At 56.7% G+C, this 17,783-nt stretch overlaps 9 protein-coding genes across 9 annotated transcripts; 5 read left to right on the top strand and 4 right to left on the bottom strand.

Annotated features, from left to right (window-relative positions):
- Nucleotides 1–1,139: 1,139 nt before the first annotated feature.
- Nucleotides 1,140–2,242, top strand: WHR41_06607 (uncharacterized protein; the record flags this gene model as incomplete). The annotated part of the gene is made up of 2 exons (XM_069375212.1): nucleotides 1,140–1,222; nucleotides 1,294–2,242. 2 exons carry the CDS (start codon nucleotides 1,140–1,142, stop codon nucleotides 2,240–2,242), a joined length of 1,032 nt encoding a protein of 343 aa, XP_069227952.1.
- A 33-nt stretch (nucleotides 2,243–2,275) lies between these two features.
- WHR41_06606 (uncharacterized protein) lies at nucleotides 2,276–3,401 on the bottom strand. The gene is made up of 2 exons (XM_069375211.1): nucleotides 2,743–3,401; nucleotides 2,276–2,682 (listed from the first exon to the last, which is right to left on the bottom strand). Exons 1-2 carry the CDS (start codon nucleotides 3,310–3,312, stop codon nucleotides 2,506–2,508), a joined length of 747 nt encoding a protein of 248 aa, XP_069227951.1. The 5' UTR covers nucleotides 3,313–3,401; the 3' UTR covers nucleotides 2,276–2,505.
- A 155-nt stretch (nucleotides 3,402–3,556) lies between these two features.
- Nucleotides 3,557–7,087, top strand: WHR41_06605 (uncharacterized protein). Its single transcript, XM_069375210.1, has 4 exons — nucleotides 3,557–3,820; nucleotides 3,874–5,100; nucleotides 5,154–5,476; nucleotides 5,529–7,087. Exons 1-4 carry the CDS (start codon nucleotides 3,660–3,662, stop codon nucleotides 5,840–5,842), a joined length of 2,025 nt encoding a protein of 674 aa, XP_069227954.1. The 5' UTR covers nucleotides 3,557–3,659; the 3' UTR covers nucleotides 5,843–7,087.
- Nucleotides 6,033–7,871, bottom strand: WHR41_06604 (uncharacterized protein; the record flags this gene model as incomplete). Its single annotated transcript, XM_069375209.1, has 4 exons — nucleotides 6,033–6,704; nucleotides 6,880–7,274; nucleotides 7,327–7,749; nucleotides 7,805–7,871. 4 exons carry the CDS (start codon nucleotides 7,869–7,871, stop codon nucleotides 6,033–6,035), a joined length of 1,557 nt encoding a protein of 518 aa, XP_069227953.1.
- Nucleotides 7,872–8,432: 561 nt separating this feature from the next.
- WHR41_06603 (uncharacterized protein) lies at nucleotides 8,433–9,452 on the top strand (the record flags this gene model as incomplete). The annotated part of the gene is made up of 1 exon (XM_069375208.1): nucleotides 8,433–9,452. One exon carries the CDS (start codon nucleotides 8,433–8,435, stop codon nucleotides 9,450–9,452), a length of 1,020 nt encoding a protein of 339 aa, XP_069227956.1.
- Nucleotides 9,453–9,884: 432 nt separating this feature from the next.
- Nucleotides 9,885–11,260, top strand: WHR41_06602 (uncharacterized protein). The gene is made up of 3 exons (XM_069375207.1): nucleotides 9,885–10,072; nucleotides 10,171–10,284; nucleotides 10,354–11,260. The coding sequence occupies exons 2-3, from the start codon at nucleotides 10,213–10,215 to the stop codon at nucleotides 11,152–11,154; spliced, it is 873 nt and encodes a 290-aa protein (XP_069227955.1). The 5' UTR covers nucleotides 9,885–10,072; nucleotides 10,171–10,212; the 3' UTR covers nucleotides 11,155–11,260.
- Nucleotides 11,261–11,577: 317 nt separating this feature from the next.
- WHR41_06601 (uncharacterized protein) lies at nucleotides 11,578–13,186 on the bottom strand (the record flags this gene model as incomplete). Its single annotated transcript, XM_069375206.1, has 2 exons — nucleotides 11,578–11,924; nucleotides 11,977–13,186. The coding sequence occupies 2 exons, from the start codon at nucleotides 13,184–13,186 to the stop codon at nucleotides 11,578–11,580; spliced, it is 1,557 nt and encodes a 518-aa protein (XP_069227958.1).
- Nucleotides 13,187–14,200: 1,014 nt separating this feature from the next.
- Nucleotides 14,201–15,391, bottom strand: WHR41_06600 (uncharacterized protein; the record flags this gene model as incomplete). Its single annotated transcript, XM_069375205.1, has 1 exon — nucleotides 14,201–15,391. The coding sequence occupies one exon, from the start codon at nucleotides 15,389–15,391 to the stop codon at nucleotides 14,201–14,203; it is 1,191 nt and encodes a 396-aa protein (XP_069227957.1).
- A 767-nt stretch (nucleotides 15,392–16,158) lies between these two features.
- Nucleotides 16,159–17,621, top strand: WHR41_06599 (uncharacterized protein; the record flags this gene model as incomplete). Its single annotated transcript, XM_069375204.1, has 2 exons — nucleotides 16,159–17,118; nucleotides 17,190–17,621. The coding sequence occupies 2 exons, from the start codon at nucleotides 16,159–16,161 to the stop codon at nucleotides 17,466–17,468; spliced, it is 1,239 nt and encodes a 412-aa protein (XP_069227891.1). The 3' UTR covers nucleotides 17,469–17,621.
- Between the last annotated feature and the right edge of the window lie 162 nt (nucleotides 17,622–17,783).

Genomic DNA, 17,783 nt, shown 5'->3' with positions numbered 1-17,783 from the left:
ATCGAAAGCTGCGGTGGCTGCTGCGCCAAGACATTTACTTGCTCATACCATCGCATTCATCACACGCGCGTGCACGTGACAGAAGATGAGGCCAGAATCGTGGCTGGCTTGAAAGTTCAATGCTCGCTCGATTTGGCCATGATGTATCGCGCTCCGGTTGGGTCACTTCAGCCTCCCTTTCCGCCTCTATCGGGCCATGTACCTCGACGAGAAGTCTGCTTCGAACCAGCAGGATTTCCTCGATAATCTTTCAAAGTGTCCGATTAGCATATCTGGGCGGATACGGCTCTTGATGTCTTCAAACTACCCGCACGTGTGAATCCGGGGCGCTCTTCCCGTCGAGGACCGTGTTCCAGGACGATAGGAGGTAAACACGTGGCAATCTGCATCTAATCCTTGTCCTGTCTCTGAGACAGGTACGTACCGTTTCTTCTTGACCTACTCGAAGTCGATACTCCAATTGTGTCGAGTTGGGTCCCTTGGTCGAGGGATCAACCTCTTCGAGCAAGGCGAAACTGTTACTTTCCTCGACAGATAGACTCTCATGCGTCTGGATCTGCATGAGCCGGGACAACGTAGTCGACATGCTTGTTCTCATCCACAGTGCAATGAACGCTACTGGCCAAGTTCCGGCTCAGCTTCCATTGCCAGCAATAACAATCTTGCACCGTCAAGTATCCAGCGGTATGAAGGTGTTCGAGGTGATGTTATTGTTTTCAGCATGCCCCGCTGCTTGTCGCTGACGTCAGGCCATCGAAGATCCAGACCTTGTCTTGAAGCACAAAGGTTCAAGCACTGTGAGCAAGACTTCAGCAGACACAGATCAATTTGACATGTTCGCAAAGCAATGTCCACACCGTGGACCCTGATCGACCGCCAGCCATGCTTCAACCGGCATGACGACAGCCCGTCGGATCTCGACCAACCCCACCTCCATCTCGAAGCCTATCTTGATTATTCCCGAATAACAAACGTCAGAACACAAATCATTCGAGCTCCACCGGAGCATTGAAAAGCTCCAAGATGCTCCTCTCGGACCTCCCCTCAGCAACACCTTCCAGAACCAGCTCCACCCACAGCTCACCGACAGCACCACCCACCTTCCTTTGAGCAACACACTCCTCTCCAACGCACCCAAAATGGCCTCCCCTCCCTCCCCTCCAAAATGCGCGCAATCCAAGTCGAAGCCTACAACACGCCCTACAAAATCAACTCCGTCCCCGTCCCCGCCGACCTAGCCCCGCACGACCTCCTCGTCAAAGTCGCCGTCGCCTCCAACTGCCACACAGACAGCATGGTGCAGGCCGGCGTCTTCGGCACCAAGCTGCCCGTCACGGCCTCGCACGAGGGCGCGGGGACCGTCGTCGCTGTTGGATCCGCTGTCAAGAACTTCGCCAACGGCGACAGAGTCATGTGCGGCCTGCCGCTGCACCCGTGCGGCGCATGCCCCGATTGTCTCGGCCCGGAGAAGCAGTTGCAGTACTGCACTAATATCGAAGGCCACATTGGTGTCACGGCGCAGGGCTGTTTCGCCGAGTACGTGAAGGCTGATTCGCGGAGTACCACGGCGCTGCCGGACGCGGTGAGCTTCATGAGCGCGGCGCCGCTGGCGTGCGCGGGCAGGACGGTCTGGCGCGCCGTGCTGGAGACGGAGCTGAAGGCCGGCGAGTGGGTTTGTTTCGTCGGGAGCGGAGGCGGGCTGGGGCACTTGGGGATCCAGTTTGCGAAGGCGCTGGGGCTGAAGGTTGTGGGCGTCGATGCGCGGGATGAGGGGCTGGCGTTGACGCGGGAGCACGGGGCGGACGTGGTTGTCGATGCGCGGGAGGGAAAGGAGGAGGCTGTGCGGGCGGTGCAGGGGGTTACGGGCGGGATGGGCGCGGACGCGACGGTGAATCTGAGCGATGCGCCGAGCGCGGCGGGGCTGGCGTGCGCGGTGACGAAGATGCATGGGCTGATGGTGCAGATTGCGCAGCCGGACGTGGTGGAGATCCCGTTCCCGGAGATCATTTTCCGGGACATCAGGATTAGGGGGTCGTTGATTTGTTCGCCGGAGGAGTCCAAGAGTATGCTGAAGTGTATTGCGGAGCACGGGGTGACGGTCAAGACGAATCCGTTTTACGGTCTTCATAAGATCGGGGAGTTGGTTGAGATGGTTCATGGTGGCAAGATTCAGGGCAAGGCGATCATTGTTGTTGACGAGGAGCAGATCAGGAGGGAGAAGGAGTTGGGCGCCAAGTACTGATTGGATCTGGTGGAGTGGATTATTGGACGATACTTTTGGACAGGAGAAAATTGTTTGTATAACTTAGCCGTAGTCGTACATATGAACAACTTTATCCAGCTCAATCGATGATGGCCGTCCAACTGCGTGGAAATATTCAAATCGATAACGCCTCTTTCGCCATGCTCCAACGTTTTCCTGCCATAATGCAAACCACACTCCTTCCGTGCGACCGAACTTCGCATCATGACCGCCTCTCTTTCCCTGACCGCTCATCGGATCCTTCAGATGAAGCTTCTGTTCTTCTTGCGGTTGAAGGTCCGCTGGTCCTTCAGCCAGCGCCTGTAGTCCTTCACGCTCGCGATCTTCTCGCCGTAGTAATCCGGGATTGGGTTCTGAGGGCTGCTGGCAGACGGGTCGGCGCGGTAGCGCTTGATGCGAGCGTAGAAGCTCTTCTCTTTCTGTGATTGTTCGTCAGTACACCTCGTTCCGTGGTGATCCTTGCGCCGAAAAGTACTCACGTGCGCAATAGCAGCGTTCCATCCTCTCCTTCCCGCCCATATCTTGAAAGCGGCCGTCCCGAAAGTAGGGCCGCACATCCAGCCGCAGATGGCTACTGTGAAAGTGGTCACGCCGAGCACCACGAAGGGGTCCATGCCGGAGATCTGCGCGCCCCAGGTGTCGATGTCCTGCTGGGCGATCATCGGCGCCGCGAGACTGACGGTGATGAAGGCGGTGACGACGGAGGCGCCGAGGTTGATGAAGCGGCGCTTGCGCCTGAGGTCGAAAAAGCGGTTCCAGGTCAGGATCTCGGGCGAGGCTCCTTGTGCTGGGGCGGCTTTTTGCGCGGGCTGGCCGCTTGTGGATGCATGTCTGATTGCTTGAGTGTGTGCGCGGACAGCCACGGGGTTGCGGGCTATGCTGGAGAGTATCGAGAGAGAAGGAGTCGCTGGTCTGGAGGTTGTGCGAAGCTGTTTCAATGGTGCGGAGGTGGTGAAGAAGGCTTTCGAGGGAGCGGGCGCGGCGAACGGGCGGCTGAACAGGGTTGCTGCGCGGAAGCAGCTGCTTCTGGCGATCGATGCGGTGGCCATGGTGAGGATCCTCGCCGATTGATGCGCGGTGGAGGTCTGGCGTGGTCTTCTGGAAGACGCTGTCCGCGGCAGTCCGTGTGTCTCCAGCTCGTTCGTCAGAGCTTGGACTCTCGGAGGTGCCTGGCTGCCTCCCCGACCGGCGGGTCTTCCCGTCACGCGAGTCACGCGAGTGCGGAGAAGACCGCGCCGATCGGTTCGCTTCCTTCGCTTCCATTCGCCATCCTCTATGCCCTCCGCATCTTCGTTAGAAGCACCCGACCGGTCGGAATCGTTTCGCGCGATTCAGACAGACATCATGCTTTCGTTGCATCGTTTGCTGTATATACCTATCTTCTGATTTCACTGCTATGGCACCGCCAAGCAGCCCTCCGGTCCCAGACGGCGGTATCCGTAAAAAGAGCGCATTCTCCTGTGAATCATGTCGGCGCAGAAAGGTCAAATGCGATGGAGGCCATCCCATTTGTGCTCGTTGCTTGGCTAGAGGCGACCATTCGTGTGTCTATAAATTGTAAGAAGATTCAATGGCTGTACCCCATTCGCATTCTAACGGTATCGGTCTAGAGCACCATCTTTGTCCCACATTCAAAGGCTAGAAAGTCGTATATCGGAGCTTGAGACGGCTCTGGCGAAAGCTCAAGGTCTGCCAAATCAGTCGCCTGGCTCTGAGCAAAGTGGATCCGTTCAATCCCCGGTAGACGAACGCTCAGAGTCATCGAGGAACTTGCCCAGTCTGACCAGGCGCGATGGTGGTCACATCTCGTTCCATGGCCGTACTAGCTTCATGAATTTGGGTGTTGCAGGACCCAATGACCATTATGCTGCAGCATCTGGCTCGGAGCATAATCCCGAGCAGGCGAAGCAGGAACTCATCAACAGTGCCTGGACGGAGCGTGCTCTCGAAAAGTTGTCTAATCTACCCGAGGTAATACAAATCCTCTTGGATCTCCACTGGTGCTGGATACAGCCTGTCTTCAATTTCGTCTACCGGCCTACCTTTACCCGTGATTTACAAAGTAATGGCCCGTATTGCTCGGTCTTACTGCTGAATGCTGTTCTCGCACACTCTGTGAGATGGGCTAAGGCAAACGAGCGTATCCTACCTCTCCTGGAACCCTTCGAAGGCGGTGCGTACTTTGGCCGTCAGGCGCGAGCTGATCTCATGACCGCTCTGCAAACTGGCGCTCCTTCCATTCCTACAGTACAGGCCTTGCTACTACTCAGTGCCCAGGAATGCGGCGCAGGCAATCTCTCTCAAGCGTGGCTCTACAGTGGCATGGCCTTCAGACTGATTGTCGATTTGGGTATCATTTTTGACGGGCGGAAATACGCAAAGACCGTTCAACTCTCTGTTGAGGAAATCGAGATCCGAAATCGTCTCTTCTGGTCGTGCTACTTTTGGGACAAAATAATCTCACTCTATCTGGGTCGGCTGCCGGCGCTACACGAGACTTCGGAAAGTCCACCGCTTCACGTGTTGGATGATACTGGAGAGATCGAAACGTGGGTACCACAAGGGCTGGATCAATCTTACGTTGACAACTATCCGCCAATGCAGGCCCATACCACATCCTGTTTCATTAATACATGCGCTCTGTCCAAGATCTTGAACGCTGTATTGGTCACGATGTACAATCCGGTGAAAGAGAGCACTCTTGCAGAGGTGGCCAAATGCGCTTTTGACGAAGAGAGAAGGCTTGCGACATGGCATGAACGACTTCCGGCTCATCTCACAATATCGGTTCAGTCACTGCCCACGCAGTGCCCGCCGAGCCACATTGTAACCTTGAAGTGAGCATACTAGTTTGGGCAGCCTGCCAGACATCTCAACTAACATGGCACAGCCTCCTATATCATACTACACGGATACTCCTGCATAGACCCTTGCTCACGACTTACGGCAAGCACGAAGAGGCTAGCGATTCGCAGAGCGGACATCACCTCCGGCAATGTCTCGAAGCTGCCAACGCTATCCTTGTACTTTTCAGCTTTTTCACAAGGTCCTTCGGTCACGGCCATGTTATTACATCTCAGGCGTATGCAGTCTACATCGCAGCATCTGTCTTCTTGCTTCAAGTGCAAGCTACGAGAGACTTCACTTCTCAAGCCATGGACAGCCTCAAATTTTGTGTCGAGACGCTGGAGAGGATCAAAGTGACCAGCCCTAGTAAGCTTGGCTATGTAGCAAATATGCCTGCTAAGCTGACCATTCTTGCCAGTCATCACCTCAGCCTTAGCGCTCATCTATAGAGAGCTGCAACATCTAGACACGAAATTGATATCCCGAGAACCAGACGGCTCCCACCACCTGACCAGCTCATTACAACACCAACAGGAGCAAGCCAAAGACCAACCGGCTGGCAATCTAGCATCGGAACAAGCTTGGACAAGCAATTACGATGCCTTCGCCGTTCCGGACTTCAACGCTCTCGAGATACCTCCGGACTTCTTCAACTTGCTTCCAGAGCTGGAGCCCATCTCGGCGAATGTCAACGCTGGGTTTGATATCGATTTGGATAAGCCCTGGTACTAGAGCCGACTCCGGCATTGAAAATTGCTCTCAGTGAGTATTTAATCAATTTGGAAGACCATGTGCAAACTCAGCAACCACGTCTTGGCGACAGGAGCAATGAGTACGATTATAACTCAGTAATACTCGCAAGAATGATTTGTCTTTTTCTTGCTAAGAAGGAATTTCCATGTCTACGATCTATCAAAATGATCTATACTCGCTCCACGCGAGTGTCCGTGGTCACGTTCTCCTCGCTGACCTTACCCTCCCGCACGAGCTCCTCGAGACTTTCAGAGCCGAGCTTTGCCCTCCATCCCATCCACCAATGGCCACTGAACAGCTCGCCCATGCGCTCCATCGGCACACCCTTCGTCTCCGGAGCCCAAAGACCGAGAATGACGATGCCGCAGCCGCAGATGAGAGCCCAGAAAATGTACGCTCCCCACACGTCAAGGCTGACGAACATGTTCGGCGTCACCCTCACGACGGCAAACTGGAAGAACCAATGCAGCGCCATGCTGGAAGCGTAGCTGACGCTGCGGATCCTCGTCGGGAACACTTCCGTTCCGTACAGGTACTGGACAGTGCACAGGCCGATGGACCATCCGACCGCGTAGATGAAGACCGACGCGATCGCGGCATCCGAGGCGGACTTGTTGCTCGCGACGCCGGGCTGGTACGACATGTAGACGGCCATGTAGATGTGGGCAGCAAGTTGCAGAAAGAGACCGGCCAGGAAGCAGCGCCGGCGTCCGATGATGTCGATCAGGCCCCAGGCGAAGACCATGGTGAAGACGAGCTTTACGATGCCGTACGCGCCGGAGGAGATCAGCGAGCTGGATTCTCCGTCGATGCCGGCGTACTGGAAGATTTCGGGGATGTACTGTGAGAGGACGACGGTCAGCGTGTGCGTTTGAGCGGTCTAGCGCTTTTGTCTTTGAATCGCGAGCTTTCGACTCCATGAGGTGACGAAAGAGATATTCTCCGCGGAAATCGACTTACGTACTGCGAAGCTGTCAGTTCATGCCCTGAGGTGTGCACTTATTCGGCGTACTCACTGTAATTCCATTGCCGCCAGACCACTGTGCGATGGTCTGCATGGTCATCACAAGAAGGAAGCGACTGCGGTACGTAGGCACCGTCACAATCTCTTTCAACACATTCCACAGCGACGTGCCAGAAAGGTCCGCAAGCTTCTGCCGCCTCTGCGCCTCAATCTGCTCGAACTCTTCCCGGACGGTGTTGTCGTTCATGTCGGACCCGCGAAGGCGTGCAAGAGATGCGAGCGCTTCGTCGTATCGGTCTTGAGATGCAAGCCAGCGAGGTGTGTCGCTCATCCACCATGAGCAGATGAATGCGATCCCCGTCGGGATCAGAGGAATTCCCTGCACGAGGCGGTATTGAGTGCGGTTCGATGCCATGTGTTTTTCAGCGCCGTAGTTGATGAAGAAGCCTAAACGGGAGTCAGTACAGGAACTTGGTATCTTGCGCCCATGGCTACTCACCGAGCGTCAAGAACGTCAGCAACACGACCATGTACAAGCTGACCATCAGACCACGCCTCTTTGCCGTGGCGATCTCGGCTAGAAAGAGGGGCGCAGTGACGGTCAAAGAGCCTGCTCCAAGACCTCCAAAGATCCTCGCAAACAGCATAAATCCATAGATTCCCGACGAGAAGATCTGCATGAGAATGCCCGCGCCCCAGACGCAAATGGCCAGCTGGTACGTACGCAGCCTGCCGATTCGGTCATTGAGGAAGATTGCTATGAGCGATCCAAATGCTGCTCCCAACACACCGAAGGATGAGATGTTGGCCTTTCGATCTGCCAATTCCGATGCCCGGCCTTCCCAGTTCGCTTTCACCAGGTTGAAGTCTTGGACGAACGATGGCAGTTTTGTGCTCGCAGAAAAGCCTCCTTCATCGTAGCCTGATCTCAATGGTCAGCTTGACGATCGTGAAGACCGAGTGGGGTGTTTATTCACCTTTCGGTATGCCTGCACATGCAATGCAGGCAAGCGCAATGTAGTAATATGCAGGCGTTTTACCCATGTTCGTCGAGGTGTTTGTTTTTGACAGTCAGACCGTGTTCCTCACGCCGACCTCGACGTGATATTTGTATTGAACGCCTTCGCTTTCGACGTGCCGTTCAATCCGATCACGGTATGATGAATAACCCCATCCCCACAATCTCTGGAGAAGCCATGCGGGGAGAAAGATGAGGTGGAGTTTGCGCGCTCGGTCATCGTCCGTCTCGGCGTCACGAGTCTGCTTGTCCTCCGCACGGCCCACTCATTCGGTCAAGTTCCGAACTGACTTCCCACCTGGGTGAGTATTGTGGCAACTTAGGCTAACAAGACATGGCATGCTCCAGTGCCGGATATGAGCGTGCAGCGATGTCGACGGCCGGCACAAGTTGTCCGGTCGCGGCTCCACCAAGGTCTGCCAGGTGGAGTAGGGCGACTCGGGCCTTTTGAGGGCCTCTTAAGCACGAGGTCGACACTGGTTGCGAGAAACTGGAACGGCAGTTCGCATCTCCAGACTCTTTCTGGAAATCGACACAAGTACCACAAACTTGCTCTGTCACGATCTTACGATAATCAATTCAGCAAGATGCTCGCCGCAACTTTAAATCACCTCTTCAGGACGGTGAACCACTCGTTTCTCAGCCTCTTCTTCCTTACCAGCAGCGAGGTGCGTGCTGCTGTTCTTTTCTCTGGAGCATCAGCAAAACCGGCCGCGATTGAAGGCCCGAAGAAGTATTCTCGTGGCCTTCAAGAATCCAACGCCAGCATTCCCACCGATGGCTGGGATGGCCACATGCACATCATCGACCCAGAGCGGTATCCGCTATCCGCAGATGCCGTATATACGCCATCAGCTCACTCTGTCTGGGATGCTGTTACCTTCGAGAATACCATCAACATGAAGAATATCGTCGTCGTTCAGCCATCCATCTACGGCTTCGACAACAGCGCTTTGCTCGACGCCATCAGAGCACTCGGCCCTGATCGTTCGCGGGGTGTCGTCGTCTTCAACGCGACCAACATTGACAACAACACTCTCGTCGAATGGCACAGTCTCGGTGTGCGCGGTGTTCGCCTCAATCTTGCATCAACCGAAAAGACACCAGACATCGAGGTGCTGAGAAGCGAGATTGTCAAGTACGCAGCGATCATCAAGCCGCTCGGTTGGATGCTGCAGATCTACATGTCGATGGACTTGCTCCCAGGCCTTCAGTCGACCATCGACGGGCTCGGAGTCAAAGTGTGCTTCGATCACTTCGCACAGCCGTCGAAGCCTTCAGACAACTCGACGATGCCTTTCAACCCTTACTCGATCACGGGATTCCAGTCTCTGATCGATCTGCTCGAGCAAGGCAACACTTACGTCAAATTTTCCGCGCCGTACCGTGTCGAGCTCGAGAGCTCTCAGCTGGAAGTTGTTGCGAAGGAAATCCTCCGCGTTCGGAGCGACCGGGCTGTGTTTGCCAGCGATTGGCCGCACACCCGTTTCGAGGGTCTTGATATCAAGCCTTTTGAGGAGAGGTGCTTGGAATGGGCGGCAGAGGCTGGCAGCGTTGAGAAGGTCTTTTCAACCAACGCCAAGAGCCTTTGGGATATCTGCGACTAGGCGGATTCTTGGAATTACTTGGAGGGAGGCTGTGCATTAGAATCATTACGATATACACATGACTATTGCTAGATCAGCGTATTGATGATAATATATTTAAGGTACTATCTTCGTTGATCTCGTTGATATTGAGTGCTCGCGTTCTCGAATTTGATTGCTGTAACATAAATTGCAGAAAGTCTTGTGCCAGCGCCGATGATATGAGTCTACGCGGGAATCAGCGTACTCATTCCGATGATGCTTCAAGGTATCCGTTCCGTAGTTCCCATATCGCGTTTCCAATTGCGGCGTGATGCGTTCCTTGGAAGTGCACTGCCCCGCGGATTCACATTTTACCGACGCAGGTTCAAGAAACTCAACGACTCGAACTGCTATTGTGTCTCGAGCTGAACACAGCCTGTTTACATCTCGGTCATCTTCCGATTGCGATGCTGACCGGCTCCAGCGTGCCGAAGTGGAGTACCATCTTATATCGAGCACAGACGCGAATGTTTCTCGGTCAAGCTCCGTTGCTGACAGTCCCGGCTCTCTTTGCACCAAGATCTTGGATACTTGACAGTGCATGCTGCGGTTGAGAGCGTCTTGCGCCGACATGCGGCGCTCAGGCCAGAGCTGAGATAGTAAGTATGGAGATACTCTCCTTTGAAGAGTAGTAGGCAACGCATTGTATCCCATTTTCTTATCAAATCGCCAACTGCGGCTGATCCTCTCGTTCAAGCATTCTCTCATACGACATTGGATCCTTGAAGCAGAACCCAATATGAGCAAACCCTCTGTTGCTACAAGTATAGCTGCTGGAGCAGCAGCAGGTGGATGCGAGACTTTAGTGACAGTGAGCTTCCACGATTTGAAGAAGTCAGTCAAAGTGTGCAACCACAGGCCTTCTGACACGTCCTCATAGTATCCCGTAGAGTACATCAAGACTCGTCGACAATTACCAGCGACAAAATCCCTCTCCTCTCTTGCCATTGTCCGCGAAACATTGGCAACGTCCGGCATCAGAGGACTCTACTCTGGCTGCGGAGCGCTGGCGGCCAGCAACATGGCCAAGTCAGGTATCCGGTTCCTCGGGTTCGAAACCGCACGATCTAATCTTCCACGTCTGTTCCCTGGGCTCGTATCCAGCCCTCTCCTGAGCGTATATGCCGGCCTCTGCGCTGGCATCCTCGAGAGCATCCTAGTCGTCACGCCCGGCGAAGCAGTCAAAACCCGCATCGTCAACGCAACAGCCACCGCCCAAGCAAAAGGAACGACATTCTCCGCACCCCGACTCGTCGCCAAGATGCTCCGCCAAGAAGGCATCTTGTCATTCTGGCGAGGCCTGGCGCCCGTCGTCTGCAAGCAAGGCACGAACAGCGCCGTGCGCTTCTCGACTTTCAGCGCTCTGGGCGACCTGCTCAAGAAATCAGACACTATTCGAGCCAACGCGAGTCCGTCAGTCGTCACTTTCGCTGCGGGCGCCGGCAGTGGCGTGATAACGGTGTACGCCAGCATGCCGTTCGACAACATCAAGACGCGCGTGCAGACTCAAGGCGCTGGAGGGAGCGGGATGCTGGCTTGCGCGCGGAAGATGCTGGCTTCAGAGGGCGTGGGCGTGTTTTGGAAGGCGACGACGCCGAGGTTGGTTAGGCTTACGTTTAGCAGTTCGATCACTTTTACGGTTTACGATTGGGTTGTGCAGGCTAGTCGGTCTGTTGTTTGAGATGTTCGTTGGGGGGTCGATGGGTGGTCTCGTTCGTTGTCGCAACTATCGTAAGCAGATAATCACCTCACCAACCAAGAATGACCATGCACTAGCGATCAAGAAAGTGAGAAGCAGCTCTCGATCTGTCAAACCTTACTGTGCGTGGACCTGGTGAGTTTCTCCGTCTTGAGTCATATGGAGGCGCAGGCTCCACGCCTGCACTTTCAGACAATGGTGTGCATCTGTGCTCCGCCATAGATTGCAACAATGAAAGCATGGTGTTGGAACACGGAGACATTCTCGAAGCGCACATTGATCACTACCGGCTATCGACTTACGGTAGCGAGGTGCACGGCGATCAGCAACAGTGCGCACGCACCATCAATTGTTCAATCCGAGCATCAGAGTGCATTCGAGATAGCTCGTCTTGATTTTCAGTCCTCAAGGGTAGTCCTTTTCCTCGTCAACGGATTTCTCCTCTTCGTCAACGCCATCATCGTCACCATGCTTCCCAACCTCACCACCCTCACCACCGCCCTGGTCAGAATCGTTCTTGCCGCTTTCGTCACGGTACTCGTACGAAATGCGTGACTTCATTACTGCTTCGCCTAGCTTCTTCGCCAGACTGACGGAGATGCCAGGGATCAAGTAGTGCTTGTTTCCATGGCGAACGGTGCGCGGGCCATCAGGGGACTCGCCGGACGCGCGAACGAGCTTGGTGGCAGAACCCGGAGACCCTGCGGCGACGGGCATGAGGACGATGGTCTGCTCGGTCTGGTTTTGCAGCTCTGCGAGTGCGTCAGTCGATGTTCGCACATGCATCAAAGCGTTGACGCCTACTTCTCTGCTCAACAGGCAAACTGCCCACGACCCCAGCACTCCTCGCAACAAACAAGCAGACCTCGTCCGCCTTCCTCGACACCCTATCGATCGCGCCCGCAAGCGCATGGACGTCAGCCGCAACCCAAGGCTCAAGATTGTAATCGTCAAACCAGAAGATCTGCAACCCGGAGTCCCACCCAATGCGCAGGCTTTCTTTGATGATGTCGTCGTTGTAGCGCAGCGGGTTCGCGCTTTCGAGCCAGGTGTTGAGGGAGCGGAAGCCTTTCTCTACAATTAGGGTGCCGTCTTCTTGGGCGGTGAGCCAGCCGATGTGCAATTCGACGTTGGTGAGCTGGTGAGGGGGAAAGTGGTAGAGGGTTGGCTCTTCGTCTGTGTTGATGTTGTCGTGCGTGCGGTTGTTGGATGGCCAGTCGAGGGGCGCAGTAGCGGTGTCGTTGTCGTTGAGAGCAAGTTGAGGCTCGTAGGCGTCGTCGTCGTCGTCGAGGGTGAAGTCAATGTCCGCTACGACATCACTATCATCTGCACGCAGCTTGCGGCGCTTGGCATTGTTGCCGTCAAAGTCAGCGGATGCCGCCTCGTCATCAAGAGGGAGCTGCCGCTTTTGACCAGCGACATCCCATAGCGTCGGTGGCAACGCTGGCTTCTGCTGTGAAGAAGACACCTTCCCAGCGGCAGTCGCATGGCCAGATGCAGCGTTCTTCTCAGTATTCCCCCTCTTCTTCTCTCTCTCATACGCAAAAGGCAAGAACTTCTGCACAATAGTCGGGAAATCATACTGCACTCCAGCAACCCGCCCGTTGAGAGTCATTGTCGGGTCGAACCATTTAGGCGGCGCTTCAAATTTCCGCTCATGCGGGAGCTTGAAATAAGAGTGGTGCCCAGTGAGCAGCTTCTCGAGGCCGTTGCCTTTGCGATCAGCTTTTTCAAGCCGCTTGCGCGCGGCTTCGCTGTTGTCTTGCTTCCCGGTGCTCTTCGCACCGATAGAGACGGGGTGCCTGACGATCTGCCGGGGCTTGACCTTCCACTTGTGCATTGCGCTGTTCGCCTCTGCGACGGCGGCCTCGAAGTCTTCGCCAGTCCAACCGAAGACGCTCGTGAAGAAGTTCTGGCCCAGGTTGTCGTGGCGCAGGATCCTGCGCACGTACTCGTGGGTCCAGCCAGAGGTATCGCTCACGTTCTGCGGTTTCTTGCCTTTGGTTTTTGCCATGACTGCAGCAGAAGAGGTGCGCAGTGTGGTGAGTGAAGGGGTTGTGAAAAGGCGCGCAGGGGATCGCGAGAGGGAGCGACACCAGCCAGTCTCGAACTGAAGAAGTCGAAGAAGGGGAGTGAGTGAGTGAATACGCCGCCACCTGAGCAGGAACAACAAAAATCACATGCGCTCAAAAGGAAGGCACGACCCCGCGCTCCCCACAACCTCACTTCACGCGCCCCGCGCGTCCAAGCGCCCGCAAACAAGCCCATCCCAGGCAACGGGGCGAGGCCCGAGCGTTCTGATAGCGGGACCTCGCCGTCGCCCCTCGCGCAGTTGCCGGATGCGGGATAGTGCGCGGGCGCTAACGGGTGTCCGACCTTTATTTTGACCTCACAGCGTCGGAGCTGGGTGGGCTTTTGGGGTGAGCATGGGCAGGGAGGCGTTGTGTAATGGGGTATGAGGCGGTGAGGAGACGGAGAGTGAGCTTGACTCGTTACATCTTCGTTCGCCAGATCAGATATGTGGTTTTCCTTTGCCTGCGGTTTCGATCGATGGCTGCGCAGGGTGCGCTCACGGCTTCTTTGGGTGGGTGGGCTTGGGGGGCTAGAATGGGCACTGATTCGATTTGGAACATGTTGGGAGCCATTGTTGAGGAAGAGAGACGCTTGGGTCATTACTATTCATTCGTCAAATTGGGTGTATGACTTATCTGTCTTCGCTGCGCCTGCAACGTCGATCAAGGTCGCGCCCAGTGAGCATACGGCCGTCCGGGCTAAGAGCGACTGCAGCGCTAGCAGACCGTCTACTCGACCTGCGCGGTCGCTGGCGACTGTACCGTCGTAGTGCTACGATGAGCTTGCCCTCCATGCTGCAAGGTCAAGGAGTGGCCCTGCACAGTCTTCTCGACCTCGGCGTCTCCAGCCTCCTAGTACCCCGAACAGTCAGACGCAGCAGCCGTCTTCGGCGGTGCTGCGCTCATGGAATCCATCATGTGACCAATCCCTAATCATCCTCATACCGAGCTCCCCATCAACTCCCCGCCCTCCCCGACACCGTCCCCACAGGCGCAAACCTCTTCGCGCTCAAAAGCACGCCCTTCACGCCTCTGATCTCCCTCTTCAGCTCTTCGACCGCATCCTCCGTCTCGCCGCCCGCCTTCTGCTCCCCCGCGGCGCCGAAGCTGCCCCACGCGTTCGCCGTCTGCACGCGGTACATCATGTTGTCCAGGGCGTGGCGCAGCCTGTTCGTCTCGTCCAGGCGGTCTTTGGCGGGCTGCGCGCCGGCTTCGAGGCCCGTGAGGAGCTGCGAGAGGTGCGAGTTGATTATGGAGAGGCGCTCGTGCTGCTTGTCGGTGGGGGGGTTGGGGGAGAGGTTGGTGCTTGTGGGTGGGGGAGTGATGGCGGGGGAAGTCTGCGTGCCGATGTCGCGGTGGAAGAGCTCGGTGGGGTCGCTGGCGACGCTTTCTGTGTCGGAGGAAGAGGAGTCGGCCGCGTCTTCGGAGGATTTTTTGGGCTCGGGGATCTTGCTGACGAGTTTGGAGAGGCGGTCGTTGAACTCGTCGATTTTGGTCTGGTTGTGGGAGGCGAAGTCGTGGCGGGCGTCGGTGAGGTTGGCCGCCATGGGTTTGATGAGGAAGGTGCTGGCGCCGTAGGCGAGGGCGGCGAGGCCGGAGGCGAGGTAGGTGGCGTTTAGGATTCGGGTTGGGGTTATTAGGGGAGGGGGTTTGCGGGCGTCTTCGAGGAACTCGGGGTAGGTGATTATGGGTGGCGCGGGGGCTCTGGGTGGTTGGGGCGCGACTGGGGGTTGAGATGTTTGCTTGAAGCTGGCGAAGTCGGAGGTGTTGAAAGTCGAAGAAGATGCTGAACCAAGCTCTTGATCTATCATCTCTGTCGTGACACCCTTGCTTTCCAGAAATGCACGCTTCTTCTCGATGGGCTCGTCCTTGACACCAGGGTCGTCTAGGAAGGCTTTGACTATTTCCAGCTGCTGCGCTCGCTCGTCCGCAGAGAGCGGGGGCTCATGTGAAGCCTTCTCTTCTGTTTGTTCATCCTGGGAGCCATTCTGTGGTGTGGAGTCCTCCGGGCCTGGCGCATCGCCATCTTCCGCATCGGTATCTCGGGCTTGTTGCTCGGACTGCGACGCATCTGTCTCCGGCTTCAGAGGTTGTTGGGCGCGTTGCCATGCTGGTATGGAAGGTGGCTTTGACGAGTTGTCGGACATACTGGCGTGAGTGTCAAGGTATTATGGTGTTGGAACACAGAATGCGATCGCAGCATTCAAGTCGCACACGTCGGCAACGCTGAAGTCGCGCATGTGAACGAGCCTCGGCAACTGAGAGCCACGAGCGACGTCGCTGAGTGCCTCAGGCATCCGAATCACAGGCCTCAGAGCCGTTGGAGCTTCCATACTCCCTTGCAGTGAGGATTACAGCACCATCTTTCCCGCCACATATTCTCCCTGTATTTTTCCATACCATCCTCACACACCCACGCGCGCGCGACAATGAGCTACGAAAGCGCCAAACGGCTGAAGTCGTCGTCGGGCTCGCCGATCAGCGTGTCGCGAACATCTGCAGGCGGCGGCGCAACAGCGCTGCCACAGTATCAGCCTCCTCCCGCTCGGTAGGTGCATTTCAGCCAAACCCAACGCAGCGCAGCGCAGCGCAGCCTGCCTCGAGAGTGCGCGACGCCGTCCAACGGGCGCCGCCGCGTCACGTGGCCGTCGCTGCCTTGCTACCTTAACACCTTATCGGGTCGCGCAGGCGGGCGGGGAGCGGCGAGGGGAAGGATTGCATGGCGGCGGCGTGGATGGACACACCGGGCTGAAGCGACCGCGATCCGACGCTGTGGCAAGGAAGGCGCGGCGCAGCGCATCAGGGCTCGCGCGCGACAGCCGGCTCGCCTGACCCAAGAGCCGCCGTCCGACATCATCCATTACCACCACCACCAATTCCAGCCTCACCTCCACCTCCACCACCTCCACCCGCAATGCCTCCCACCCGCCGCTCCAACCGCGCCGCGCCCACCTCCGCCGCCCGCGAGGCCGCACAACCGTACGCAAGGGCTAACACGACGCGCAGTGGTAGTCCCTCCCGCCCCAAACCCCCTCCCCGCGCCCCGCCCGCGGCCTCGGTGACCCGCGCGGCGGGCGCGAACAACGCCTCATCGTTGAAGCTGACCGTCAAAGCCGCGCCGTCCAAGCTGCGCCAGGCCCTGTCGGGCTCCCAGTCGCCGTCCGCCGACGACGCGAGCGAGAGCGACGCCACGCCCAAGCCGGCCGTGCGCTCTGCGCGCGCGACGCGCAATCCCAGGACGTTCGTTGAGCAGGATAGTGACGAGGAGGAGGACGAGGAGGAGGAGGAAGAGGAGGATGCGGAGGGTGAGGACGAGGACGAAGATGCCGAGGGCGAGGAGGTGGATCAGGAGTTGCTGGCGAATGAGGACAGCCAGGATGATGCCGAGGGCGAGGACGAGGACATGGACGAGCTGCAGGACAGCCATCCTCCGCCGCCGGTCATCAAGCGCGGGAAGGCGACTGCGAAGGGCAAGCCGAGTGTGAGAGTCTCTGCTCCTTCGGCGGGGACGTTGAAGTCTGTCGAGGCGAAGGAGCTGGAGGAAGCCGACGAGGACGACGAGGAGCTGTCGGATCTGGAATCAGGAGACGAAGGCGAGGAACTCGGAGAGGGCGACGAAGATGAGGAGATGGGCGAGGACGACGACGACCTTTCCGGATCCGATATCGACGGTTCTCGCTCCGCCACGCCAGACATCACCAAGCTCACCCGCAGACAACGAGGCGCGTACGAAGAAGAGAACGTTGGACTATTGGCTCTCTCGAACGAAGCGCAAAAGAAGAAACTCTTGTCTGTAGAAGAGCACGCCATGCGCCGACAGGAAATGGCACGCCGACGCAAGAACCTCAGCGAGAAGCGCAACGAGGAGGAGAAGGTGCGTTTTCCTTCACTAACAATGCATTCCAAATCGACTTTTCCCAATTCTCACATATTAACTCTCCACAGATGGAAACAATCAACAAGCTCCTCAGCAAACCCGCCCCCAAACGCCGCACCCGCGCCGAAATGATCGCCGCCCAGCAAGCCGCCGAAATGACCCCCGGCGAGGAAGACGAGAACGGCGGGCCCAGGGCCAACCCGCTCTACTCCCGCTGGGTCAACAACAAGCAGGGCAGCATCGTCGCCGTCCCTGACGAGTGGCTCGACAGCCCTCTTGGAGATGTCTTCGGGGGTGCTGTCAAGGTTGCTTCGGGGGGCGGGAAGATGGTTGAGGAGGTTGCTTAAGTGAGGTGACTTCTTGAGATGTTACCTTATTCCTAACTTGCAGACCTGTTTCTTGCTAAGCTTGATAGCGTTGCCATGATCCTAGCGCTATGCTACACACATGTATTCATAATAGATGCTAAATCGCTTCCACGAGGGGCTAGTTTCAACGAGCGAGCAGGTTTCCGCTCACATCGCCGTGATGATCATTGACGAATCGCATGTTTGGATGAAGAGGCACAGGATTCAGACGACGAACGATTTGAGCAGTGAACAAGGCGAGTCGCATCGGAGACTGTTGAAGCAATTCAGGCGCGCAATTGACTAGGCTCACGT

The sequence above is a fragment of the Cladosporium halotolerans genome, assembly GCF_011745625.1.
Source record: "Cladosporium halotolerans strain TM138-S3 chromosome Unknown Sca23, whole genome shotgun sequence".
Lineage (NCBI taxonomy): Eukaryota > Fungi > Ascomycota > Dothideomycetes > Cladosporiales > Cladosporiaceae > Cladosporium > Cladosporium halotolerans.
This window is presented reverse-complemented; position numbering and strand designations above follow the sequence as displayed.